Source organism: Pipistrellus hanaki (assembly GCF_964339955.1).
Source record: "Pipistrellus hanaki genome assembly, chromosome: 16".
NCBI classification, from domain to species: domain Eukaryota; kingdom Metazoa; phylum Chordata; class Mammalia; order Chiroptera; family Vespertilionidae; genus Pipistrellus; species Pipistrellus hanaki.
In genome coordinates, this window is record NC_140518.1 from 10,782,263 (window position 1) to 10,808,197 (window position 25,935).

Genomic DNA, 25,935 nt, shown 5'->3' on the forward strand with positions numbered 1-25,935 from the left:
GTACTGTTGATATTTGGCTCTGTTGACTAGTGAGCTTGCTGACCATTGACCTACCCCACTCAGACACAGTTTCCCTGTTGTTAACATCTTGCATTAGTGTAGTACATTTGTACAATTAGTGCCCCCGGCATGGAGACGTTATTATGACCATAGTCCATAGTTTACATCAAGGTTTCTTTTGAGGAATTCCCAGGGGCTTTCTAACCCCTGAGGGTGTCTAGGATAAGGCCATGGTTCTTAGCCCTGAGGCAACCTCTCTGCTTAGTCAAAGGAACGTGATTTGCCTCAGTTTCCTTTTCCAATGATTTTGCACCAAGGCTCCAGGGCCCTGGCTCTGACTGGAAACCGGGGAGGGGGATCTGATGAAAGACAGGAAGTCAGCTTCTGGTTTGGAAACTCCCCCGGGGTGAAGGGCCCCTAAGTTCCATGGCCAGGGCTCCAGTTTCCCTAACACATTGTACGCAGCCTGCCCCCTGCTGGGGGTGCCAGGCCCTGGGTGCCAGCGAGGCCTGGCCTGGCGCACTGGAGCCCACGGTGCCTCTCCCTGCAGCTCCGGAGAGGACCGCACTGCCACGCTGCCCATCGGAGGCCTCAGCTATGTCCAGGGTTACACCAAGTTCCGTCTGATCAACAAGACCGTGGGGCGCTGCCTGGATGCCGCGGCACAGAAGTTCCCGGACCGAGAGGCGCTGATCGTCGTCCATGAGAACGTCAGACTGACCTTTGCTCAGCTCAAGGAAGAGGTGGGTCCTGACCTTGACCCCTGAAAGTGGGCAGGTGCTACCCCCAGGCTTCCCTGGCTGGGTGGAGCCACAAGAATAGCACCTGACGGGGGTGTGTGTATGTGTGTGTGTGGGGGGAACGGGACATTAGGAGATGGAGACAGGACTGAGGCAGAGGTGGCCTGGAGGCCTCCTGCATCAGTTGCACTGGGGCAGTTGCTAATTCCGTGTTCCATGCCCCACTCCAGATCCACTGAGGCCTGTCCCTTGTTCCTGGGGGACTCTGCTGTGGTCCGCTGGGCCGAGGGCTGAGGTGGGAGCCGTGGCCCCTTCCTGCTTGCCCACACCTTACCCCGTGTGCCCCGTCTGTTTACACCAGGTGGACAAAGCTGCTTCTGGGCTCCTGAGTATCGGCCTTCGCAAGGGTGACCGGCTGGGCATGTGGGGACCCAACTCCTATGCATGGGTGCTCCTGCAGCTGGCCACAGCCCAGGCGGGCATTGTGCTGGTGAGGAGGGGCTGGCCTGGCCCAGCTGGGTAGGTGAGGGAACATCATTCGTGGCCTCAGAACCCAACCAGCACCTGCCTGGCTATTTGGGTAGCTTTCGCCTGAAGCCACCAAGGGGAGCCAGGGCGGGGGGTGGGGGTGGGGGCAGGGTGCTACCTCTGTCTACACCGTGTTTCTCTGCCTGCTGAGCGTGGAGGGGTAAGGAGAGGGACAAGGTCTTCCCAGGACCCTGACATCCCCTGGCTGTCTCCACCAGGTATCTGTGAACCCCGCCTACCAGGCTATGGAACTGGAGTTTGCCCTCAAGAAGGTAGGGTCCGTTCCTGGGGCTGGGGCTGGGTGGGTGCCTGGAACAGGGGGCTCCGGTTGATGAGGTGGGGAAGGCATGCACCGGTGGGAGTAGCTGGAGCCTGTCCTTCCTTAGGCTGTGAGTGGGTGGGGGGAGGAGGTAGTTGAGCAGACACAAAGCTGGTGTATGTGTTGAGGGTGGTCTGGTGGTACGGTACATGTATGTGTCCCGGCAATAGTGTGTGATTGAGTTGGTGTGTGTGGTGTTAGAGGTGGTACATGCATATACGGGTAGTGGTGCGTGTGTATGAGAGAGAGCAGCGTGAGGCTTTCTGCTGACTGGGGAGGGGGCTCCCTCCCACAGGTGGGCTGCAAAGCCCTGGCCTTCCCCAAGCAATTCAAGAGCCAGCAATACTACAACATCCTGAAGCACATCTGTCCGGAGGTGGAGAAGGCCCACCCAGGGTTCCTGAGGAGTCAGAGGTGGGATGTCCCGGGTTAGGAGGAGTGTGTCACGAGGCGTCCCAGCCCCCTCATTCCCGCCCCCCATCCCCGGGAGGAGGCTGGTGTGTCTGTGGGCCCGTCCTCAGCCCCTGGCTCTCCATCCTCCCTCCCCCCAGGCTCCCAGACCTGACCACAGTCATCTCCGTGGACACCCCAATGCCGGGGACTATGCTCCTGGACGACATAGTGGCCGCGGGGAGCAAAGAGAAGCATATGGCCGAGCTGCGGCATGCCCAGCTGTTCCTGTCCTGCCACGACCCCGTCAACATCCAGTTCACCTCGGTAAGGCAGAGGTCGCCCGCCCCGGAGCCCGGGCTGGCATGCTAACCCCTGCCTGCCCCCGTGACCCTTCCCCGAGAAGGAGGGCACGCGAAGGAGGTCAGGCGTGCAGCCACTCTTCTCCTGGGGCTCGCCCCAGCTGTCCTCTGGGACACATCAGCCACGGGGGCCCTGGTCACGTGTCCCCCTCCCCTGGCCCTCTTGTCCCCAGCCCGGGGGCAGACGCACAGGGAGAACCGGCCCCCTCGTTTAGCAGATGGGCAAATTGAGGCCCAGAGTCTGCTGCTGGGCCACGGAGTTCTCTAAGCCACGTGAGAGGCATTGCGGACAGAAATCTCCTCCTCCATGTTTCTGGATCCTGACACTTGACACCACGCAGGCGTGTGGTGACCCTTGGTGAACACGTGTTGCATGAATGAGAGGATCTGGGGCCGCAGTCCCAGGCTCCCGACTCCCAGCCAGAGCTCCTCCCTGGGGGCGGCCCCGGGCGTGAGGGGGATGGGGAGGAAGAGGCCACGGGTCACCGGTTTGTCTCATCAGGGAACGACAGGAAGCCCCAAGGGGGCCACCCTCTCCCACTACAACATCGTCAACAACGCCAACATCATAGGGGAGCGCTTGAAATTGCACCTGAAGGTGAGGGGGTGCTGGTGCAGGCTTGCTGGCACCCTGCATGGGTGGAGGGGGTCTTGCTGGGCGCCCCCTGCTGACTGGAGGAACTAGCTGCTGGGGCTTTGGGCTCCAGGCTAGACCTCGCCTCCTGCCTCGGTCTGCAGACCCCAGAGGAGTCGAGGGTGGTGCTGCCCACCCCCCTGTACCACTGCCTGGGCTCCGTGGGGGGCACCATGGTGAGCATGATGCACGGCGTCACCCTCATCCTGTCCTCTCCGGTGTTCGATGGCAAGATGGCGCTGGAGGCCGTCAGCAAAGAGAGGTGGGCACCTGTGGGCCGCTACCTGCCGGCTCATGAGACCCTCCTATTCCTCATCCTGGGCCCTGATCCCTTTCCGGGACGTCTCCTCCCTCTAGCCAGGAGACAGGGAGACAGGGGAGGGGGCGCCCCAAGAGAGCATCAGCGCCTGCCTCCAACGAACTCCTGCCAGTTTCCCTCCGTGGCAGCCTCGGCCCTTCCTCTAGGCTCAAGGTGGGTGGGTGGGTGGGAAGAGGGGGTTCCCTTCTCCCTGCAAGCCTGATTTTGAGGTGCCACCCCCCTTGCACAGAGGCTCCTTCCTGTACGGCACCCCCACAATGTTCGTGGACATGCTGAACCAGCCAGACTTCTCCAGTTATGACATCTCAACCATGCGTGGAGGTGGGATGGGGCCAAGGGTGGCCAGGCCAGCATTGGCCTGGATGCGCTACATGGGCACCCAGTCCTGAGGGGGTGAAAAGGTCACCGTAGAAATCTGGGTGGAAGGGAGGCAAGGACCCAGCCACGCTGGACACCAGCCCAAGGCCAGATGCCAAGTGCAGGAGCAGGTCCAGGCCGGGGATGAGAAGTGAATGTTCTTCCCTAGAAAGAGCTGGGGATGAAGGGGGTCCCCGGGGCCTGGGGAGGCAGCAGCGAGCCGTCAGCCCTCCCTCTGATCCAGGTGTGATCGCTGGGTCCCCTGCACCCCCCGAGGTGGTCCGAGCCATCATCCACAAGCTGAACGCAAAGGAGCTGGTGGTGAGTGGGGGTTGGGGCTGGGGCTGGGGCTGTGGGAGGGAGGCAGGGCAGCCTGGGGTGAGAACAGATGTTGGGGTGTGGGGATGAGGCAGGCCAGGTCTCCAATGTCGACCCTCTCAGCCCACCCCTCTTCCAGAAAGCGGATGTGAGCAAACGCAGTCTGACCCCATCGTCAGCGGCGCGTCACGGAGAGAGGGAAAGGCGGGGAGTGACTATCATACATACATACATTTATACTCATGGGAACCGGGAGAGACGCAGCAGGGGGCGGTTTGGCAAAGCACCGGTGTCCTGCTAGAGCGTCCTGGCAGCAGGGGCTGGCGGAGTTGGCATATGGGCTCAAGACCCTTTCTGGACACAAGGGGGCGGGGCAAGGATCTGATGTTTGTTTCCAAACGGAAGGGAAAGGGGAGAGGACAGTGGAAGGAGGGTTCCGGAAGGGCGGCCATCCTGATGGCCACCCAGTGCTGGTTCTGAAGGTCTCGAGGGTCTCGGCAGCCACTTCTCTGAGAGGAGCCGGGGGTGATGGAGCCCTCGCTGTCAGGCAGAGATGGCGGAGCTGGGTTCACGCTGGATGCCGAGCCCCCTGCCAGGAGCGTCCAGGTGTGGCCAGCTCTGTGCGTCAGCAGAGGCTGTGGGAGAAGGCGGGGTCAGAGGTGGGCGGTCAGTAGTTTCTCCAGCAGAAGGCAGAGACCAGTCGCCGGGACTGGCCGGGTCAGGACCTGCAGGGAGGCAAGGATTGGGTCAGGACTCCGGGAACCCAGAGGACGCTTGGGGAGAATGGGGAGAGCTGTGGGCTGGACCCCTCTCCTCTTCCTGCAAAACTGGAGGGCCTGCCCGCCCCTCTGTGGAGAGGGCATACCCCGGGACCCCCCTCCTGGCTTGGGCAACTGTGACCTGCCCGCGCTGTGCCCACCTGTTCAATGGCGGCCGGCTTTCTTGGACCTCTTAGTGGGGGACTTGCAGCTGCGGAAGGCGTCCGTGTTGCGAATGTGCTGGCCCTTGAACTTGGCAGGCGAGGCACAAGTGGCATCGGGGCGTGAAGGCTTGGCTTCCAGCCACCTGGGGAGACAGAGACATGCCAGGGTTGGGGAAGAGATGTGGCATCGCTGGGGGAAGGAACAAACAGAGGACCTCTGCTCTCAGGTAGAGACCTAGGCCATCTGCCCAGGAGTCTGCGAAAGGCCAGCCTGCCTCCACTGCATCCCATAGGGGGGATTCTGGGGGTGGCATGGGGGTGCTCTCACCTCCGGAGGCCCCGGAGCTGGCAGGTACACTTCCAGGGGTTGTTGGTGAGAGTGAGTGACTCCAGGTTGTCGAAGGGGAAGTTGGAGGGCAGCTGGGTCAGGCGGTTGTTCTCCAGGTGAATGTTCTTCAGCGTGGTCACCCCCAGGAAGGCACCGTCGGAAATCTGTGGGGCGAGGCAGCTACGAGTGAGCACCCCGGCCCCAGGGCCCGGCCTCTCCCAGCTCTGCGGCCCCAGAGGGGCAGGGTCCTTCCCTGGACATAAGCAATAGCACCCTGAGGAGTGTCTCAAGGTGGCCAAGTTGTCTCTAATGCTTTAGTGCAGTGTTCGGCAAACCGCGGCTCGCGAGCCCCAAGCGGCTCCTGGGCCCCTTGAGTGTGGCTCTTCCACAACATGCCACGTACGGGCACGCACATACAGTGTGATCGAAACTTCGTGGCCCATGCGCAAAGTGGGTTTTCGGCTCTCCAAAGAAATTCCAATCACTGCACTGTTGCTATCCGGCTCTGTTGACTAATGAGTTTGCCGGCCACTGCTTGAGTGCAAGCAACCACCTTTAGAGGTAGCTCGTGCTGTGTCCAGCCTGCAGGCAGGGAGAAAGCGAAGTCCCTCGCCCAGGGTCACACCGGGGAGTCCGCAGTAGCTGTAGGACCACACCCAGCTCCTCCGCCCCTGGCACCTCTCTCCCTGCGCAAACACCGCCCCTGGGGAGGCAGCCAGAGCTTGGCCCAGGCTGGCAGAGGGTGAAGCTGGTCAGTGTGTGGTGGGATGGGCACGGGCCCAGGCTCCCCGCAGCCCCAGGGTGCCGGGACTTCCCCCAGCCCTGTCCTCGCTGCTCCCTCGCCGCCTGCCAGCCGCTATTTGTGGAGCCTCCTTGGTGGATGGAGCCTTTGGCCGGGCTGGGCCGTTCCAGAGGAAATGTTCTATTGGTGCCCACACCTTGGCCCGGGCGTCACGGATCCTGCCCGGCCTCCCCTGGCCCAGGTCCGTCCCTGCTGCCCCTGCTCTGCTGCCCACCGAAAAGCTGCTCTGGCACCGCCCCCCCCCCCCGCCCCCCCAGACGTGACTCTGACTTCAACGGGGGAGGGAGGGCCCAGGTTGGGGAAGGGCAGGCTCGGTTCTTGCAAACAAAGGCTGGCCGCCATCCAGGTTTGATTCTGTCCTTATCGCCATGCTTGTGGCCAGGGTGGGGTGTGAGGTGCTCTGTAACCAGGCGGCTCTGGTGGCCGCCTCCCCGACCTTTCCCTGGTGCCGGCCCGAACTCCCGGCCGCAGCGCCTGCACCACAGCCATGTTTCCAGCCCCCAGAAGGGATTCCCCCCGGACCCAAGCCCCACCGGGCCAGGTGCTGAGCCTCCCAGGGGAGGAGGGATTCCACGAGGCTGCAGCCAGGAGAGGGGGCTGGTGGCTGGGGTGGGCAGGGGACAGGGCGGCACAGCTCATCTTTCCCGTCGGGAGATACTGGGGACCTGAGCCAGAGGTGGACAACGGTGTGTGGTGCCTGCCTTTGCCCTTTCACAGAGCTCCTGGGGGGCTGGGCCTGCAATCTGGGGGGGCCTCTGGTCCCTGGCCCCCATTTGGTTGAAATGGACCTGAGAATGCAGTGGCATGTGTGTGTGGATGGAGGGGGGGGGCATTCGCCACGGCCCCTGGGGTGCGTGGAGGAGGTCTTCCTCGGGTATTTGCTCCCCCCTCGCTCCCCAGCCCCCCCATCCCACCACACGCACACGCACGCCCCCCTCCGGGAACAGGGTCTCTTTGTGGGCCCGATTCACCCAGCTCCTCTGGAACGCTCCTCAATAAACAAACCTTCCTTTGTGGGGCGGTAGGTTTGCCGGAGACAGAAAAACAGAAGAGGAGGGGCCGAAGGCCCGACAGGAAGAGGTGGCTGCTGCCCACAGTGGGGGACTTGGGGGGCCCTGGACCGGCTTCCTAGGGGCCTGGGCAGCCGGGCCCCGCTTCTAAGTAGACATGCTAGGAGGGCAGGGGCTGCTGGCCAGGATGGGGATGTGGCCAGATGAGAGACAGAGCTCCTCGCCGAGGAGACAGCTAGAGGGACGGAGGCGGTTTTAGGGCAGAGGGGACAGTGTCCCTCCCGCGGCCCTGGCTCCCTGGGCCTCCAGGCAGGGAAGACGGAGCCGCCAGGGCCCAGCGCCGCCGCCCTGGGCTCACCTTGTCCAGGCTGGTGCTGTCCAGCCAGAGCGTCTCCAGGTAGCGGCCGAAGGACTGGAAGGCGCCGTCGGGGATGCTCCGGAGCGGGTTGTGGGACAGCTTCAGCTCCTCCACCACGCGCAGCTTGCTCAGGGCCGCGGCGGGGTAGCTGGACAGCTGGTTCCTGTCCAGGTGGAACTTGGCCAGGTTCTCCACGTCGTCCAGGGCCCCCGGCTGCAGGGCGCTGAGCGCGTTCTCGGACAGGTAGAGCCAGCGCAGGTCCTTGGCGCCCTGGAAGGCCCCGGCCCGCAGCTCGCGGATCTTGTTGTTGTTGAGCTGCAGGATGAAGAGGTTGACGAGCGGGGACAGCAGCCCCCGGGGCAGCTCGGTGACCTTGTTGTGGTCCAGGTAGAGGTAGGTGAGCTCGGTCAGGTCGTCGAAGGCGCCGGCACGCAGCACGCGGATGTCGTTGTGGGACAGGTACAGGTAGATGAGCTGCTTGAGGCCCCGGAAGGCGCCGGCCGCCACCTCGCGGATCTGGCAGTGCTGCAGGTGCAGCGACACCAGGCCCGGCAAGCCCCGGAACGCGTTGGCGGCCAGCACGGGGAAGCTGTTGCGCTGGAGGTTGAGCAGCTTGGTCTTCTCCGAGACCTTGGGCACCTTCTGCAGGCCCACCTTGTCGCAGATGACGTGCTGCAGGTCGCCGTGGCAGTGGCAGCTCGGGGGGCAGGCGGCCAGCGCGGGCAGCAGGCCGGCCAGGAGGCCGAGGCTGAGCAGGAGCACCGGGCCGGCCATGGCCGGGACGCCTGGGGCCGGGCTGGGGGCGGCAGGAGGACCCGGACGGCGACGGCGACGGCGGGGCACCGGGCAGCAGCGGGAAGTCCTCGGCGCCCGGGTCTCCCGCCCTATTTATACGGCCGCCCTGACCGCAGCGGACAGCCGGAGCCAGCTCCTACGTGGAGCCCCGAGGCCACCGGGCTCGGCTCCCGCCCGCCCGCCCGCCCGGGGATGCGCCCCCGCCCTCCGCGGGGTGGGGGTGGGGGCGGCCCCTCCCCCCTGGCGACCTTGCAGGACCGGGACCCTGGCCCTCCGCCTCCTCCCCGCTCCGGGATCCTGCTTCTCTCCAGACCCCCGAGCCTAACCCCTTCCCCGGGCTGTTTTTGGGGGGCGAGGAGGGGGATGACACCGCGGGGAGGGGGCGTTCCGCGGACGTATTTGTTTGCTCAAGTCCGAGCCTCCGTGCTCCCGCCCCCGCCCGGACGCGCTGGGCCGGGTGCCCTGGACCCGGAGAGGGAGGAAGCGGGGCCGGACGGCCGGACGCGAGTCTCGCCGCCGCCGCCGCGGTCGGCCAGCCCGGCCGGCGCTTTAATGGGGCTCTTGTGCGGCGCCCGCCGTGCCAGCGTGCGAGCCGCCCTGGCGGCGGGCTCCCCCTTCCGGCCAGACGCGCAGGCAGCCCCGGGGAGGTGGGCGCCCCCCACCTCCTTCTCACCCCGCCCCCCCCACCCACGTCCTTGGACTTGCCTGGGGCTCCTCTCTACCAGCCTGAAGCTGGGGTTTTCCCTGAATCCACTCTCCCCCTGTTCCATGGCTAAGACCAGCCGGAACAGTGTGTGTGTGTGTGTGTGTGTGTGTGTGTGTGTGTGTGTGTGTGTCAGGGGCAGAGGATGGGGAGAGGAATGGGGGGTGACCAACAGACCTCAAAACACACCTGAAGACCACAGGCAGGGAGTCAGGGCTACTGAACAAGCACAGTCCCACCCCCACCCCTCCTCCTCTCCTCAAAATATCCCATCCCCTCACTCCCATCTCCAGGGTGGCGGCCAGAGTGGCGCCAAGATGTACTTGGCAGAGGCCACACCTGGGCAGTGGCCCCAGGACCAGGAGGGCCGGGCCGGTGAGGGGGCCCAGGTCCTGTGGGCAGCCCTGCCCCAGCCGACCAGGCCTGTGTGTGTCCGGATGCCTGCGGAAAGGGGGGGAAAGGGGGGCAGTCAGGGACTCTGTGCAGGGCTGCCTGGCGGGGAATGCTGTCTGTGCCGGGAGGGGGTGCAGGAACTGGACCCCAGGGGTTGCCAGACCCCAGCTGTGCCTGAGCGGTGCCAGCCGGCACAGAGGAAGTAGGGGGTGAGGGGTGGAGGACAAAGGTCTCTTTGCGGACTGGGAAGGTGTCTTTGCGGACTGGGAAGGACATAGGACGCAGAGTGGCTAGCCCCCTCCTCACTCGGGCGTGGGGGCCTGCCCCTCCAAGCCCCTTTCACCCCGTTGCCTCTCGGTGAGGATCATGTGTGCCCAGGACATTCCCGGATGGTATTCAGGCTCTTCCAAGACTGGCTTCTGGTTTTCTGTTGCTCAGGATGTTCCAACCACTAGGGATGGGGGGCAGAGGGGGTCACTGACTTAAAAAAAACCTTGCTTTGGCTGGATTTTTATTTTGATGGAAATAAAACCCACGGGAAACTCTCCAGAGCTTAGGGGCACTCACCCCAAGGCCAGGCACTTGTCCCGGGTTTTGGGGGACGGACGGGGCAGGGTCTGGTGGGGGTAATGGGTGTGCGGCTCCCGGCTGGGCCCAGGCAGGCTGGCTTTCTCATCAGCTGATGGGATCTCTGGCTTGGGAGGGGGGGGGCGATGATGTGGCCTGAAGTCAGGAAGTGGGGCTAAGGCGGCCTGGGGATGGGGGGAGAAGGCTGGGCCTGGGGAAGGCTGGGGGCCGCAGACTATGGTGTGTGGCCGCTCCAGGGAATCAGAGACTGAGCCAGAGACTGAGCGAGCCCCGGCTGGGCTCTCCGTTTCTCATCCGGGGCCCCTGTTCATTGAGTCAGTCAGGCCAGTGTCCTGGCAGCTCTGCCTCCTGGCCTCTGACCTCGACGCACTGCCCCTCTTTCCCCACTACTCAGCTGCCCTCCATGTTCCCCTGATTCCTTCCACCCCACAGAGCGGCTCCCCCCTTTCTCCGCAGACCCTTCCCTCCTTCCCTCCCCGCAAACACCCTCTCTGGGCCCTCCAGGTCGCCTATGGGACCACAGAGAACAGTCCTGTGACCTTCATGAGCTTCCCCGAGGACACGGAGGAGCAGAAGTCCCAGAGCGTGGGCAGGATCATGCCTCACACAGAGGTGAGCCCTGACCACGGAGCCCCAGTCTCCACCCCCTGCAGAGACCCCCTCCCTCCCCCAGCGGGGTCTTCCCCCCGGCCTGGCCCGGGCTTCCTCTGCGGGCTGAGGCCTGGGAGGAAGAGCTGAGGGCGGCCGGGAGCAGCTGCCAGCTGAGCCTCTCCGCAGCTCCCTTCCTGTCTGAGGTGTGTTTTTGCCAAGCCCCACTGTCTGTTCTGGGGCAGCCAGGACAGCCTCAAAGAGGAGCCAAGCACAGAGATTTTTCCTAACAGCGCTCTCTGCTCACCCCCCACCTCCCAGTCCCCCTACCCTCACCTCCGAGTTCCTCCTTCCGCTTGGCGGAAACACTGACTTTCCCAAGCAGCCTGGCCCTTTGGGGACCCCCTTGCGCCTCCAGGCTGACCCCCAACATCTCTCACTGTCACATTCCCGGCGGTGACTCTCCTCCTGCTCTGTCGCTGGAGCTTTGTGACAGTCCACGCCTGGTTCCCCTTGCCCCCTTGTGCCCTGGTGCCCCTGAGGTCTCTGCCCATGTGCCCAGGCATCTGCTTCCTCTGGAGCCAACTGCCGTCCTGGTGCGAATCTTTCCTGCCCTCCTCCCCGGAGTGAGCGTGCCGTGACCTCAGCCCCCTCCCTCCCAGGCGTCTGACAGCCTCCCTGCCATGTGGGGGGGAGACCCACCTGTGAGGTAGACGGGGCCAGCCGCCCTTCTCCCCATTTCACAGAGGCGAACACTGAGGCACACAGAAGCCGCGTTTTCCTTTCACGCTGGCTGCGGCCCAGTTCCCTGCCTGGCTTTCAGGCTGCCTCTCTGCCGCCTGTCCTGTTCACACTGCCTCACCACACCACCCTCTTTGGCGCCTCTGTTTGCTGCCACATGGCAAGTCAGGGAACACGGCCGCTTCCTCTGCACAGTTTGTAACGCCTCAGCCCGCCCGGCCCGCCATGGGCCTCCTCTGGCAGCTCCTGTCCCCTCCGTGTCCGCAGGCCCTCTGCGCTGGGCCTCCCTGTTCTGTGTGCCCGGCTCAGGCGTCTGCCTGGTGATGGGTCCGCTCTGGCCTTTGTGTTCCTTCCTTGGATCTGGCTGGGCAGAGCCGGGGTCAGGGGGAGGGCTCACTATTAGAGGGGGAGGAAAGACGAAGCTCCCAGCCATTCCCAAGTCTCTCCCCCCACCCCATCCTGAAATGGGTGGGGGAGAAATCCCAAAGTGTGGGCAGAATCATGAAGCTGAAGCTGCCCCGTCCCAGGCCCAGATCGTGAACATGGAGCTGGGGACCATGGCAGAGCTGAACACCCCCGGAGAGCTGTGGATCCGAGGGTACTGCGTCATGCTGGGCTACTGGGGGGAACCCCAGAAGACGGAGGAAGTCATCGGACAGGACAAGTGGTATCGGACAGGGTGAGAGGGCGGAGCGGGCAGAGGGCTCGGCTGCTGAGGGGAAGCTGGGGGTCCAGAGGCTGAGCTGGGGACCATCAGAGTCAGGGCCTAGGACCCCTGGACCGTGCACTACATCGGTGTCTCCACAATCGGAGCCAAGAGCCAGACACTCATTTGTTAAGTCAACAAATTCTTACTCACCTGCCCCTCTTCTGGACACTGGCAGACCAGTGGAAAGCAAGATGAGAACCATCTTACTGTTACTTCGCACATGTCTGGTGGAGGGAGACCAACACAGATAAGAGAATTTCAGATGCTGATAAAAATGAAGAAGAGAATATAAGATCAGAGGAAAGGAAGTGCCTCTGATAGAGAGGGTAGCTTGAGTGGTCAGAGAAGGCCTCCCAAGGTGTAAGCCTTTGAACTGAGACCTGAATGAGAGAAAAGAAGTCAAGCCCTGGCCAGGTAGCTCGGGTGGTTAGAGCACTGACCCCATACCCCAAGGATGCAGGTTCGATTCCCGGTCAGGCACATTCAAGACTCAACCAATGGCCCGGCCAGTGTGGCTCATTCGACCTATGAACCAGGAGGTCACAGATCGATTCCTGATCAGGGCACATGCCCAGATTGTGGGCTCGATCCCCAGCGGGAGGCATGTAGGAAGCAACCGATCAATGATTCTCTCTCATCATTGATGTTTCTATCTCTCTCTCCCTCTCCTTCTCCCTCTGCTCTGAAATCTATAAAAATATATATTTTTTAAAAAGAATCAACCAATGAACGCATAAATAAGTGGAACAACAAATCAGTGTTTCTCCTCTCTCCCTCAAATCAATAAATTAAAAAGAAAAGTCAGCATGTGCATAGATCTGTTGAGAGAGAGGCCACGCTATAGGTATTGGCTTGTTTTTTTTTCTCCCTCCCCCACTAGACTGTAAGGCCCAGGGACTGTCTTGTTCGTGCTGTAGCCTCCAGAGCCTAGAGCAATGCAGGACACAGAGTAGGTGCTCAGCGGAGGTTGGATGGGTGAGTGAGTGCGCCGGCCGGTGGGGCAGAGGCAAGAGGCCATTTCTGGCCTTTCCTTGCAGAGACATCGCCACCATGGACGAGCAGGGCTTCTGCAAAATCGTGGGCCGCTCCAAGGACATGATCATCCGGGGCGGCGAGAACATCTACCCCACTGAGCTGGAGGACTTCCTGCACACGCACCCGAAGGTGCAGGAAGTGCAGGTGAGGCCCCCCGGGCCAGGGGGGCCCCCGGGAGCAGGAGCCGCTGATGGGGATGGCGAGGGCTGAGGCCTGTCTGTGACCCCGGCAGGTGGTGGGAGTGAAGGATGACCGGATGGGGGAGGAAGTCTGCGCCTGCATTCAGCTGAAGAGCGGGGAGGAGACCACCGCGGAGGAGATCAAGGCTTTCTGCAAAGGGCAGGTGGGTGCCTCCACGCACCTCAACTTACTGTGCTACGTTCTTCACCCCCCTTCTCCCGGCCAGCCCCTCCACCCACTGTCCCCTCCCCAGCCCTGTGACCCCCGCCCAGCCTCACGCCCTGTCTCCCTCTGGTCTGCAGATCTCCCACTTCAAGATTCCCCGCTACATCGTGTTTGTCAACAACTACCCCCTCACCATCTCAGGAAAGGTGTGTATGGTGGAGCAGACAAGGGAGGGGCAGGATGGCCTGGGGCCCAGGCACAGAAGGCGGGGGGGCCCTGACTCTGCCCCAGAGTCAGGGTAAGAGCATGGCGGTGGGATGACCAACTAGTCAACTCATCCTGGTTTGCCCCGAAGTTTCCTGGCTTTACCCCAAGAAACCCCTCGGTCCCAGGCAAACCCAGACGGCTGGTCGCCCTCGCTGGCAGAGGCCGCGAGCCCAGCGTTTATTCCTTTCTTTTCTCTGCAGGTCCAGAAATTCAAACTCCGAGAGCAGATGGAACGGCATCTAAACCTGTGAATAAAGGGGAGGGGGGCCTGCGAGGCCCTCCCTGCCCTTCCCCCCACATCCCCCTCGTCTGTCTTTGTGATTCGACATAAAGAGCTTCTCTGTTTTCTTTGGCTGGTCTCTCGCTGGTGTGGTCTCTTGGCAGCTACTGGGGGACGGAGGGCAGATTCCAAAGGGGAAGGAGCACTTTCAGACCCTCTCCTGGCCAACGCGGGTGCTGAGCACCTCGGTGTGTGTTCGCTCGCTCCCTGGAGATGCCAAAGGGATTCAGTGAGGATTTTTAAAGACTATATGCATTTCTTTTTCATATTACCACCAGATCAGTCCATCTGGAAGTATTCTTTTTTTCATAACAGCTTCACTGAGATAGAGTTCACCTGTCATCCAGTGCCCCATTTAAAGTGTAGGACTCGCCGAAACCGGTTTGGCTCAGTGGATAGAGCGTCGGCTTGGGGACTGAAGGGTCCCGGGTTCGATTCCGGTCAAGGGCATGTACCTTGGTTGCGGGCATATCCCCAGTAGGGGGTGTGCAAGAGGCAGCTGATCGATGACTCTCATCGATGTTTCTAACTCTCTATCTCTCTCCCTTCCTCTCTGTACAAAATCAATAAAATATATTTTAAAAAAATAAAAAATAAATAAATAAAGTGTAGGACTCATTGGTTTTCAGTATATTCACAGATCTATGCCACTGTCATCACAGTCCGTTTTGAACATTTCCATCTCCTGAGAAAGAAACTCTATACCCTTTAGCTATTATCCTACCTCTCCCTCCCCCCAAAAACAAATACATATATCTTTTTCAGTCAATGAACCTGCGTTTGCTTGATGGGCAGAGCCAGATAAGCAGGCTGTACCTTGACCCAAGAAATAAAAACTGTACTTCCTTCTTGCAATCCATACCCTCTAGTGTGTCTACTCTCAGCAGCAGTGGCCTTCTCCTCTTTTTATTTTTATTTTTCAAAATATATTTTATTGATTTTTTTTTTTTTACAGAGAGGAAGGGAGAAGGTGAGGAATAGAGAGTTAGAAACATCGATGAGAGAAACATCGATTCAGCTGCCTCCTGCACACTCCCCACTGGGGATGTGCCCGCAATCAAGATACATGCCCTTGACTGGAATCGAACCTGGGACCTTTCAGTCCACAGGTCAACGCTCTATCCACTGGGCCAAACCGGTTAGGGCCTTCTCCTCTTTTTAGACCATGAACATAAGTTCAGGGTACTCTGGGTGCCAGGCACTATGCTAGGTGCTTTCTTGAACTCTCCCCAACAACCCTATCAAGTGGACATGAGCCCCGTTGCACAAATGATGAAATGGACACTCAGGGCCATCGGGTGTCTTGCCCGGGGTCACACAGCTGGAATGAGAACCTACTTGTTCGTCTCCAAAGCCCATGATCTTCCCACTTCAGGGAGCAGTTCAGGTGCCTATTTGCTGAGCCCTTCACCTGAACCCTGTCTCTCCCACAGACACCACCCTCGGCTCTCCACCCTGCAGGTGCAGGGGGGAGGGGGGGTTTGACGTAGGAGATGACAGCCTAGTCTCCTGGCCTAGCGGCTTCCCCTGGGATTTTTCTGCTCCTTCAACGTCCAGCCCAGTGTCCTCTCCTCCCCTACCAACTCGCGGGCCCTTGAAACAGATGACCCCACAGCACAGAGCAGACTGGCTTAGCATCCAGCAGATGCTGAATTGACATCTGTTGCCTTTTGTCTCTCGTTGGCTTGCTTCTCTTGTACTGTGACTCGGTCTTAGGCATCGATGTCCCCCAGTGCCCAGCTCTGTGCCAGGCACATGAGATGTTAAGGGAATTCATTGAATGAACTGGGAATTCCTGGGTGGGCGGGGGTACCCGCACCCCACAGAGTGCTGAAAGCAGGCAGCGGGAGTTCACCCCAGTGGCTAGTGAAAAGGCCAGGTGGGCCAAAACCGGTTTGGCTCAGTGGATAGAGCGTCAGCTGCGGACTGAAAGGTCCCAGGTTCGATTCCGGTCAAGGGCACGTACCTTAGTTGCGGGCACATCCCCAGCGGGGAGAGGGTGTACAAGAGGCAGCTCTCATCGATGTTTCTAGCTCTCTGTCCCTCTCTCTTCCTCTCTGTAAAAAATCAATAAAAGATATTTTTTTAAAAAAAGAAAAGAAATGCGGTGAGCGCATCTGTGCCCGGCAGGTGGCGCCAGAGACCCAGGCCCCCGGCCCTCCGCGCGTGTCGGACGCGGCGCTCAGTCGCGCAGGCGCTCTTCCTTCCGCCGGGGCGGCGCCACCGGCTCGGCTCCCCGCACCCCGTGCGCCCTGGGCGCGTCTCGGGCTCCGATCCGCCCGGTGCACCGCGCCGCCGCCGAGCGCGCCATGGCGCTTCCCCGCGCCCGGGCCGGGGCCTGGGCGGCGGCGGCCAAAGCGGCCCAGAGGCGCCGCCGCGCGGAGGGCGCGGGCGGATCGCCGAGCCCCGCGGCCCGGAGCCAGCGCGCGGCGCTGTACGTCCACGTGAGTGGGGCGGCGGCGGGGGAGCGGGGCTCCACGGGGGGACATGTCACTCGTGAGCCCACCCGCCGGCTTTCCCTGCTCCCGGGCGGGGTCTTGGCTGGGACCCGGGCCTTGGCAGGGCCATGTCTGTGCCCGGGGACCCGAAGGCTCTGTGCGCCCCAGCGAGGCGACCTCTGACCCAGTGGCTTCCCTTCTGAGCCCCAGTTTTGCCTTATTGCAGCGTTTCCCACACTTCTCTCATGATGAGAGTCACCTGGTGGAGTTGTTCAACGACAGATTCCTGAAGCCCAACTAAGTGCTGAACTAGAATTTTTGGGAACATGTAGGTAAAATTGTATACTTAACTAAGCTTAGAGTACCTAGAATCTGTAGTTTTAACAACTCCACCAGGTGATTCTCATCATGAGAGAAGTTTGGGAAACACTGTCTTATTGGAGCGGGCACAGTCGACAGACCTAGAATGGGGTGGAAATGTGTGCACCGGAGCCCTGGAAGGGAGTGGCCAGGGCAGCCCAGAGTCCCGCTCACCCCCTGCAAACACCCCTCGCCCCCAGTGGCCCTACTGCGAGAAGCGCTGCAGCTACTGCAACTTCAACAAGTACATCCCCCGCGGAGTGGACGAGGCTGCCATGCGGAGCTGCCTGGTGACCGAGGCTCAGACGCTGCTGCGGCTCAGCGGGGTGCGGCGGTGGGTCCTGGGGGGCTGGAGCAGGGCTGGGAGGCAGGTGGGTAGCACGGGTGCTGCAGGCCTGCTGGAGAGCTCCCCCAGGTCTCACCTTCTTTATCTTCTTTCCCCAGGGTGGAGTCTGTGTTCTTTGGCGGAGGCACCCCGAGCCTGGCCAGCCCCCACACTGTGGCTGCCATCCTGGAGGCAGTGGCCCAGACAGCTCACCTGCCCGCAGACTCCGAAGTCACATTGGAGGTCAACCCCACGTCTGCCCCAGCCTCTCGGCTGGCAGCCTTTGGGGCAGCCGGAGTCAATAGGCTGTCCATTGGCCTCCAGGTAACCAGTCTGTCCACCCCACCCCAGGGCACCGGCCCTTCCGTGCTGACTCTCCACTGGTCACACTCATTTATCAGGCAAACATTTCCTAATTGCTGAGATAGTCTGGCCCCAGATGCATGCATATCTGGACTCTAATTGCAAAGAAACCTAAATCAAGAGACTCTTTTTGCCCTGGCTGGGTAGCTCAGTTGGTTAGTGTGTCGTCCTGATACGCAAAGGTTGTGGGTTCGATCCCCAGTCTGGGCACATACAAGGATCAACCAGTGAATGCATAAATAAGAGGTTGATCTAACCTCTTATCAAATTTTTAGTATACGGTATACAGTAAAAATTTGTTCACTGTTAGGACAGTGGTGAGCAGCAGATTTCTAGAATTTCTTCATTAAGTGATATTTTGGGGGGAAAAAATAACTGGCCCATACTCTTTAAAAAATGTCAATATCATGAGAGATACGGGAAGGCTAAGGATCTAGACTACAGGCAACCAATGAGACAGTGACGGCTGAGTGCCGTGTGTGACCCCTGATTGGCTCCTGGAGTGGGTGGCAGAGGACATTACTGCAGTAGCCATTATTGGGACATCGGCCAGATCTGAATGTGACTGTGTATTAGATACTGGCTTCGTGTCAGCGTTACATTTCCTGACCTCTGGAGTTGGCTTGTGGTTATGTAAGAGAATGTCCTTGTTTTTAGGAAGTACGCGCTTCACTATTTAGGGGTGAAAGGGTGCAATATTTAAGTTGGTTACATTTAAGTAACCCATTTGCAAATGCTCACTAGCATGTGGCCAGTGGCTACCATCTCCCGCCAAAATGCTCTATCGCCGCCCTGACTATAAGTCGGTGAACACTTGGCATGTGACCATTTAAATTCAGTTACCTTAAAATGTAAACAGCCACGTGTGTGAGCACATACTGTATTGGACAGAGCAGGTATGGGATATTCCCGTAGGGCTAGTCTGTCAGTTACTCTCCAATGGGTCAGCATGGTCATCATATGCATGTATATTTATAGAGGGACGAAGCAAATGTGGCAAAATGTGGTTGGTGAATCTGAATGGTGGGGGTATGCGTTGACTTTTTTTTTCTACTTTTCTATTGATCTGAAATATTTCAAAATCAAAAGTAAAATTAAGAAAGGCTCTTGGCTGTGGGGCCAGGCAGTCCTCTACGCTCGGGGTCTGACTGTGTGACCTCGGGCACGTTACATAACATCTCTGAACATCAGTTTCCTCCTTTGTAAATTTGGAGTGAACGTTGGAGGGTTGTAAGGATGAATTAGATGTCACATAGAAAAACTTGGCCCGTAGTGCGTGACCCTTCAGTGAATGGTATGCCCTCAGTATTGGGTCTGGCCCTACCCAGGCATTAGGGGGTGAGTTGATGACATATTTGACCAAATATACCAGGCTAATTTTTAAAAAAATATATTTTATTGATTTTTTTACAGAGAGGAAGGGAGAGGGATAGAGAGTTAGAAACATCGATGAGAGAGAAACATCAATCAGCTGCCTCCTGCACACCCCCTACTGGGGATGTGTCTGCAAACAAGGTACATGTCCTGGACCAGAATCGAACCTGGAACCCTTTAGTCTGAAGGCCAACACTCTATCCACTGAGCCAACCCACTTAGGGCAAGCAAGCTAACTTTTAAGTTGATGACTTTTGCTTGGCCCGTGAATGATGTTATAAATATCCAAATGGCCCTTGGCAGAAGAAATGATGTTATAAATATCCAAATGGGCCCAATCTACCTACAGTAAGGTGGGCCACGTGGTTTTGTTTCTCCCTGAGCCGGCCTGTGTGCTGACGGAGCCTGCCTCTCTCCCCAGTCCCTGGATGACGCCGAGCTGCAGCTGCTGGGGCGGACGCACTCAGCCAGCGACGCTCTGCGGACGCTGGCAGAGGCCCGGGGCCTGTTCCCCGGGCGCGTGTCAGTGGACCTGATGCTGGGGCTGCCCGCCCAGCAGGTGGGGCCCTGGCTCCGGCAGCTGGGGGACCTGCTGCGCTGCTGTGACGACCACGTCTCCCTCTACCAGCTGACCCTGGAGCGGGGCACCACCCTCTTCACCCGGGTGCAGAGGGGCGCCCTTCCTGCCCCGGACCCCGAGCTGGCCGCCGAGATGTACCAGGAGGGGCGGGCAGCCCTTCGGGAGGCGGGCTTCCGCCAGTACGAGGTCTCCAACTTTGCTCGGAATGTGAGTCCTGGGGCTGACAGCCGAAGGTGGGCAGTGGGCAGGCTGAGGGACCCTGTGGGGAGAAGGGTCTCAGCGGGGTCCTCCAGGCCTGAGGTGGGGGCACCTTTTAACCGGGTTCCCCTTACCTGAGCAGCAACAGGGCTGCCAGCTTCGCTCGGCCCTGACTACCCTCTCCCTCCCCACAGGGGGCGCTGAGCACCCACAATTGGACTTACTGGCAGTGCGGCCAGTACATTGGCGTTGGGCCCGGTGAGTGAGTGCCCTGTGAACCACAGGAGGGGGACTCGGGAGTGGGTGTCACGGCTGTGTGATCCTGGGCCACTTATTAACCTCTGTTTGCTCCTATGTACACACGGCAAGAGAGGGATGTTGTTGAGTGTGTGTTTTGAGGCGCTTGGTAACGCCTGGCACAGGGTCCTCAGCCTTCAGCACGTGCCAGAATTACCGGGAAGGCCTGTAAAAACCCGGGGGGCCGGGCTCCCCCTCCAGGATGTCTGGTTGCACAGGGCGGGAGTGAGGTCTGCAAGTGTAGGTTTCTAAGCATCGTCGATGCTGTGGGTCCGGGGATCACGCTTTGAGAACCACGGACGGCCTCTGGCGGGTGTTAAAGCGGGTGTGGTTGTTGATGTCGTCAGGGGCCCACGGGCGATTCGCGCCCCAGGGGGCCGGCGGCCTTGCCCAGGAGGCTCGGATCCAGACCCTGGAGCCTGACAACTGGATGAAGGAGGTGAAGCTGTTCGGCCACGGCACCCGGAAGCGCTCCCGCCTGGGCGAGCTGGAGCTGTGAGCACCTGGGGGCGCGGGGCGCTCCCCCCGGGTTCCCCTGCGGCCCCCGAACCACCTCCACGGGCATCTCCTTATTTCCTACCTCGTCCCGTCCTGCATGGTCCTCATCAGCCCCCCATACACACATCCCAGCGTGGGGCTGGAAGGCGGGGGGAAGCACAGGTCTCCTCTCCAATACCCTGGATGGCTTTCCTTTCAGGCTGGAGGAAGTGTTGGCCATGGGGCTGCGCACAGACGTAGGGATCACTCACCAGGTAAGGGGTCCAGGGGCTCTGGCACACTGCTTCCTCCTAAGCCACGCATGATCATTTCACACACACACACACACACACACCCCTCCCATCCCTCTGGCAGCCGGAGGTTGGGCTTGAGTCCAGCTGAGGCCTGATGGGCAGTGTGGTGCAATGGTGAGGGCTCTGGACTAGGGCTGCAGAGACCCAGGCTCGAGTGCCCTTCTACTGCGCCCTTGAGCACACATCCTCTCACCTCTCTGAACGCCCGTTTTCTCAGCTGCGTGGGGGGACAGACTAGATGAAGGGTTTCGGATGTTGTAATTAGCATGGAGAGCTCAGACAGGAAGTACAGTCAATGCTCAGTGCAGCTCAAGCTTCCCTGGATGAAGTCAGGACTATAAAGCCCTGGCCATATCCTGAGCAGCAGGGGTAGGGGGTGAGGGGGTGGATGGAGGGAAACCTGGCTTTTGGCCTAAACATGGAGGAGTGGAGGTGCCCGTGTCCCTGCTGGCCCGTAGGCCTGGGCCTGGTGTGCATGAGAGTCAGCTGGCTGAGACCCCGGTGCCGGACTGTACCCTCCCTCGCCCCTCCCCACGCCCCCAGACACACGGCCCAGCGTAACCCCACACCCCTGCCCCTTCTGCTCCCCCAGCACTGGCAGCAGTTTGAGCCCCAGCTGAGCCTGGGGGACGTGTTTGGAGCCAGCGAGGCGGTGCGTGCGCTGCTGGAGCAGGGCTTGCTGCTGCTGGATCACAGGTGTGCCGGCGGCAGGAGGGTGGTCAGACGTGGTGGGAAGCTCTGACTTTCGATCACACACCCGGGGAGAGGGAGAATCGCTGGTGAGGAAGGGCCCGTGGGTGCCCTGGGCCCTGGTAGACGGTGGGCGTTGAAACTGGGAGAAGAGGCAGCTGCCACATCCGGGCCTCTCGGTTTTCTAGGGGTCTCCGGTGTTCCTGGGAAGGGCTGGCCGTGCTGGACTCTCTGCTGCTGACCCTTCTACCACGACTCCAAGAGGCCTGGCAGCAGAAAGCCCCCACCCCTGTGCCAGGAGGGTGATGGATGTCCAAGCCCGGGTGGGCTTGGGCCTGGCCTGACACTACACACATCTCAGCTCTCATCATGGCCCAGCCCTGGCATCCCCAGGGGCCCGCCTACAGTGAGGTGGACGGGAGGACCACTGTCGGAGGCTTGGGAACTGGCATCGAGGGTGCCCACCGCTGCCAGGGCAGAGTCCTGGTGTCTGCGAGTGCCTCTCACTGGTGGTCTCTCAAGCAGCTCCTGGCTGGCAAGAGCTTCTGAGGGATCCGGCTCTCAGGCTCCCAGCCCCTACAATACAGGACGGGACCGAGAAGGGGCTGAGCGATGCTGGCCGACCTCTGTGTGCATCCCGCACAGGGCCTGCCTGCCGGACTCAGAACAGTGAGCAAGATCAGAGCGAGCCCTGCCCCTTCTCTTTTGGCAACCAGGATGTGTTTGGGGTGTCCGGAGCCTCACAGGCCTTCCTGAGTTTCCTCCCCAGTTCCCTCTCCCTGCAGCCTTTCCCTTAATAGAGTGAAGGGGGAGCCCTAACCCATTTGGCTCAGTGGATAGAGCGTCAGCCTGAAAACTCAAGGGTCCCAGGTTCAATTCCGGTCAAGGGCATGTACCTTGGTTGTGGGCACATCCCCAGGGGAGGGTGTGCAGGAGGCAGCTGATGGATGTTTTTCTCTCACCTATGTTTCTAACTCTCTCCCTTTCCCTTCCTCTCTGTAAAAAGTCAATAAAATATATATTTTTTTAAAAAAGAGTGATGCCGAAACTGGTTTGGCTCAATGGATAGAGCATCAGGCCTGTGGACTGAAAGGTCCCGGATTTGATTCCGATCAAGGGCATGTACCTTGGTTGCGGGCATATCCCCAGTAGGGGATGTGCAAGAGGCAGCTGATCAATGATTCTCTCTCATCGATGTTTCTAACTCTATCCCTCTCTCTTCCTCTCTGTAAAAAAAAAAAATCAATAAAATATATATTTTTTTAAAAAGAGTGAAGGAGGGAAGAAGGGGCGGGGCAAGCAGGGAAGAGGGAGGGAAGGAGGATTCAAAAAAGACCCAGAGCCTGCTGATCCTCCCCTGGCCCTTCACTTGCAGAAATGGCCGCCGGGTGCGTCTGTAAGTGGCTTAACAAGACCTGCTGGAGCCCGTCTTGACTGTGGTCCTCTCCTCTGCCTGGGCTCTTTTGTGGGGCGTGGGATTCTGACTTGGGGGCTAGAGACAGTCTAGGCTGAGATTTCCTGTTCGCCGGCCGTTGTTCACCCGGTGATGTCAGCATCCATCCGTGATCCTTGCCCACACCCGCCGTTAGATTGAGGGTTGCAGAGCGTTAGTTTCTGACCGTCATCCCCTCTACGTTCATTGACGGGCACTCAGCCACCTCCAAAGAGCTTTCCCCTTTTGGAGGGCTGACCCTCAGCCCCTGGAGAGATTGTATGCAGGGTGTGTGTGCGTGTGAGAGAGACAGGCGTTCTCCTGCGACAAGGCTTCCTACCTCCTCCTCCTCCTCGCAAAGGGTCGCTGTGGTGCCCCGAGGAATTCAGTCCTGGTGACTCAGGGCGGGGTTCCCGCCCCTCCGGGCGAGCACGTGTGCTTCCCGTGTGCCCGGTGGGTGTGAATATCAGTCCTCCTGTGAACCTGCGGTAAGTGTTACGACGTCTCATTTGTTCATGAAATATTCAGCAGGCACGGCGGGTGTGCCAGGCACTGTGCTGGGCACGCAGAGAGGAATGAGACCTGTCCCCGCCTGAGGACCTCACTGCCACGCGGACAGAGATACATGTCAGGCGGTCGGTGAGGGCGTGCGGGTGGGCTGCGGGAGCCTGCCACGCGTCTGGCTCGGAGGGGCTGGAGGCAGGAAGGGGGAATCCCTTCTTCTTGCTCCTCCTCTGGCCCTGGGAAGGAAGGCTGGTGGGGTGACAGCCTCCTCCCGAGCCTTCCCCTGATCTTGATATTCAAGAAGTGAGCACGGGGCCGGAGCAGGTGCGCCATCAGATAACCTGGGCCCGCTCAGGTTTCTCCCAGCGGCCCGGCCACCTGAGCCACCCAGGCCCTCCCTGCTCACTGGGCCTGGACAGGAGCCAGGGCCAGGAGGGGGTGGCACGGGTCAGCTGCTGTGACTCAGCCCAGTCCCACCCTCCCTCCGGAGGTGAATCAGAACCTCCCGGAGGTGGAGCCCAGGAATCCAGTCTTTAAATGCTTCCTGCGTGGCTCCAGTGACCAGGCCCCTGTGGGGAGCCTGCCATCTGCCTCCCGTCTCAGAGGCGGGGCTCAGGAGGGACGTGGGGGACACGGCTACTTCCCCCTGCATCCAGGCCTGCCAGGCCTCATTCCTCAAAGGGGTCCTCCCTCCACAGGGAGACTTCCGTTGTCATTTTTTTTTTTTTAAATATATATTTTATTGATTTTGTACAGAGAGGAAGGGAGAGAGATAGAGAGTTAGAAACATCGATGAGAGAGAGTCATCGATCAGCTGCCTCTTGCACACCCCCCACTGGGGATATGCCCACAACCAAGGTACATGCCCCTGACCAGAATCGAACCCGGGACCCTTCGGTCCCCAAGCCGACGCTCTATCCATTGAGCCAAACAGGTCTCGGCCCGTTGTCATTTTTTACCTGCTCCCCTTCCCGCCCCCCAAAAGCACATGAACACTGAAGAAGTGAAGGAGCTGCTTTGGTGAGGAGAGGGCACGGGGAGAGGGCACGTGTGTCAGGGTGTTGGTTACAGCTCGGAAGAGCAAACCTTCCTCGTACAAGAGCACTCACAGTCTTAGAGATTGAACCACCCTCCACCCTTCCCCGACCAAGTAGTGTGCATACGCAGGGCAGCTATTATAGTTGCCATTTTATATTCAAAGAGGCTCTCTAACTTGACCCAAGTCATCTCAGTAGGAAGCAGCAGAGCTGGCACAACCCTTCTGGGGATCCAGAACTTGTGTTACACCATTACCTTATACTTAACCGTGGGTCTGGGTCGACTGACCTGTCTCTTTAAATTAGGCAAAATCCTGACCTTTCTGCCCCTGAAGAGGCTTGAACAGTGAGAACCCACATGTCCCATCTCCATGTGACCATCCACTTCCTGGGACAAAAACTATTTTTGCAAAGAAAGGGGCTTCAATAATAACAGTTGCTCTAGACTGAATGTCTGTGCCCCCAGAATTCATACGTGGAGACCTCCTCCCTGAGCTGATGTAGATTGGGAGGTGGAGCTTTGGCAGGTGGTTAGGTCATGAGGATGGAGCCCTCGTGAATGAGGTTAGTGCCCTTTAGGAAACAAGACCCCAGAGAGCTCTCTAACCTCATGTGATGACATGGAGAGAAGGCACCGAGACTACTGATGCCTTGCTCTTGAACTTCCCAGCCTTTAAAATTGTGAGAAATAGCCAGGACCGGTTTGGCTCAGTGGATAGAGCGTCGGCCTGCGGACTGAAAGGTCCCGGGTTCGATTCCGGGCAAGGGCATGTACCTTGGTTGCGGGCACATCCCCAGTAGGGGGTGTGCAAGAGGCAGCTGATCGATGATTCTCTCTCATCGATGTTTCTAACTCTCTATCCATCTCTCTTCCACTCTGTGAAAAATCAATAAAATATATATATATAAAAAAATAAAATAAAACTGTGAGAAATAAATGTCTGGTGTTGAAGCCACCCAGTCGATGGTATTTTTGTCATAGCAGCCCAAATGGACTAAGACAAGGATGAATAATGTTAATAGATTGTATTATTATTCAAACGTTTGCCATCCTTCCTCGAGCGCCCCTCCCTGAGGGCCTGTGGGGGATCATCTCTCCCTGCCCTGATGAACCTGAGAAGGACCCAGAGACTTGCCTGCCCTGACTGTAAGAGCCAGTAGGTGGTCCACCTCCTCTCTCTGCCACAGAGACCTGCCGTGTTCAGACGGAGATTGTGTCCTCAGCCTGGGTCCTCGAGTTAAGATGTTGGGCAGAGCCGAAACCGGTTTGGCTCAGTGGTAGAGTGTCAGTTTGCGGACTGAAAGGTCCTGGGTTCAATTCCGGTCGGGGTTGTGGGCACATCCCTGGTGGGGGGTGTGCAGGAGGCAGCTGGTCAATGTTTCTCTCTCATCGATGTTTCTAGCTCTCTATCTCTCTCCCTTCCTCTCTGTAAAAAATCAATAAAATATATTATATAAAAAAAAAAAAGATGTTGGGCAGAGGAGCAGTGAACCTTGGAGACTTGAGCAGGGATGAGAAATTCCAATTCACTGTTGTAAGCCAGTGGATTTTTTTTGAGTTATTACAGAAGCATAACTGAGACTACACTGACTGATACAATTTGTAATCCCACCATTCAAAGATTAATCACTGTTAAAATTGTGGTGTATATATTAGCAAAAACTCTTATATGCAAATGAACATATTTGTTCATTTTGTAAGATATACAGTCTTA

The 25,935-nt window shown here is 59.3% G+C and overlaps 3 protein-coding genes across 5 annotated transcripts in view; 2 read left to right on the forward strand and 1 right to left on the reverse strand.

The window, feature by feature from the left end:
• Positions 1-13,903, forward strand: part of ACSF2 (acyl-CoA synthetase family member 2) — a 29,300-nt gene extending 15,397 nt beyond the window's left edge. The window contains exons 2-16 of the mRNA XM_084863491.1: positions 551-743; positions 1,102-1,230; positions 1,487-1,540; positions 1,883-2,001; positions 2,139-2,304; positions 2,842-2,937; positions 3,078-3,235; positions 3,522-3,613; positions 3,894-3,970; positions 10,371-10,478; positions 11,723-11,874; positions 12,942-13,083; positions 13,172-13,282; positions 13,422-13,490; positions 13,752-13,903. Coding sequence (XP_084719617.1) covers positions 551-743; positions 1,102-1,230; positions 1,487-1,540; positions 1,883-2,001; positions 2,139-2,304; positions 2,842-2,937; positions 3,078-3,235; positions 3,522-3,613; positions 3,894-3,970; positions 10,371-10,478; positions 11,723-11,874; positions 12,942-13,083; positions 13,172-13,282; positions 13,422-13,490; positions 13,752-13,802 — 1,717 coding nt within the window. The 3' untranslated portion in view covers positions 13,803-13,903. The remainder of the gene's footprint in view (positions 1-550; positions 744-1,101; positions 1,231-1,486; positions 1,541-1,882; positions 2,002-2,138; positions 2,305-2,841; positions 2,938-3,077; positions 3,236-3,521; positions 3,614-3,893; positions 3,971-10,370; positions 10,479-11,722; positions 11,875-12,941; positions 13,084-13,171; positions 13,283-13,421; positions 13,491-13,751) is intronic.
• CHAD (chondroadherin) lies at positions 4,139-8,760 on the reverse strand. Of its 2 annotated transcripts, none has more exons than XM_084863592.1 (4): positions 7,388-8,760; positions 5,218-5,381; positions 4,887-5,032; positions 4,139-4,602 (listed from the first exon to the last, which is right to left on the reverse strand). In XM_084863592.1, exons 1-3 carry the CDS (start codon positions 8,159-8,161, stop codon positions 4,891-4,893), a joined length of 1,080 nt encoding a protein of 359 aa, XP_084719718.1. In that variant the 5' UTR covers positions 8,162-8,760; the 3' UTR covers positions 4,139-4,602; positions 4,887-4,890. The 2 variants fall into 2 exon arrangements, with proteins under 2 accessions (XP_084719718.1, XP_084719717.1); XM_084863591.1 differs by having other exon boundaries at positions 4,147-4,692; positions 7,388-8,759.
• Positions 13,904-16,018: 2,115 nt separating the features above from the next.
• Positions 16,019-22,331, forward strand: RSAD1 (radical S-adenosyl methionine domain containing 1). 2 transcript variants are annotated; one of them, XM_084863618.1, is made up of 9 exons: positions 16,019-16,265; positions 16,830-16,963; positions 17,074-17,278; positions 19,113-19,478; positions 19,664-19,727; positions 20,114-20,261; positions 20,464-20,518; positions 21,150-21,253; positions 21,436-22,326. In XM_084863618.1, the coding sequence occupies exons 2-9, from the start codon at positions 16,905-16,907 to the stop codon at positions 21,551-21,553; spliced, it is 1,119 nt and encodes a 372-aa protein (XP_084719744.1). In that variant the 5' UTR covers positions 16,019-16,265; positions 16,830-16,904; the 3' UTR covers positions 21,554-22,326. The 2 variants fall into 2 exon arrangements, with proteins under 2 accessions (XP_084719744.1, XP_084719743.1); XM_084863617.1 differs by having other exon boundaries at positions 16,112-16,275; positions 21,436-22,331.
• The last annotated feature ends 3,604 nt before the right edge of the window (positions 22,332-25,935 follow it).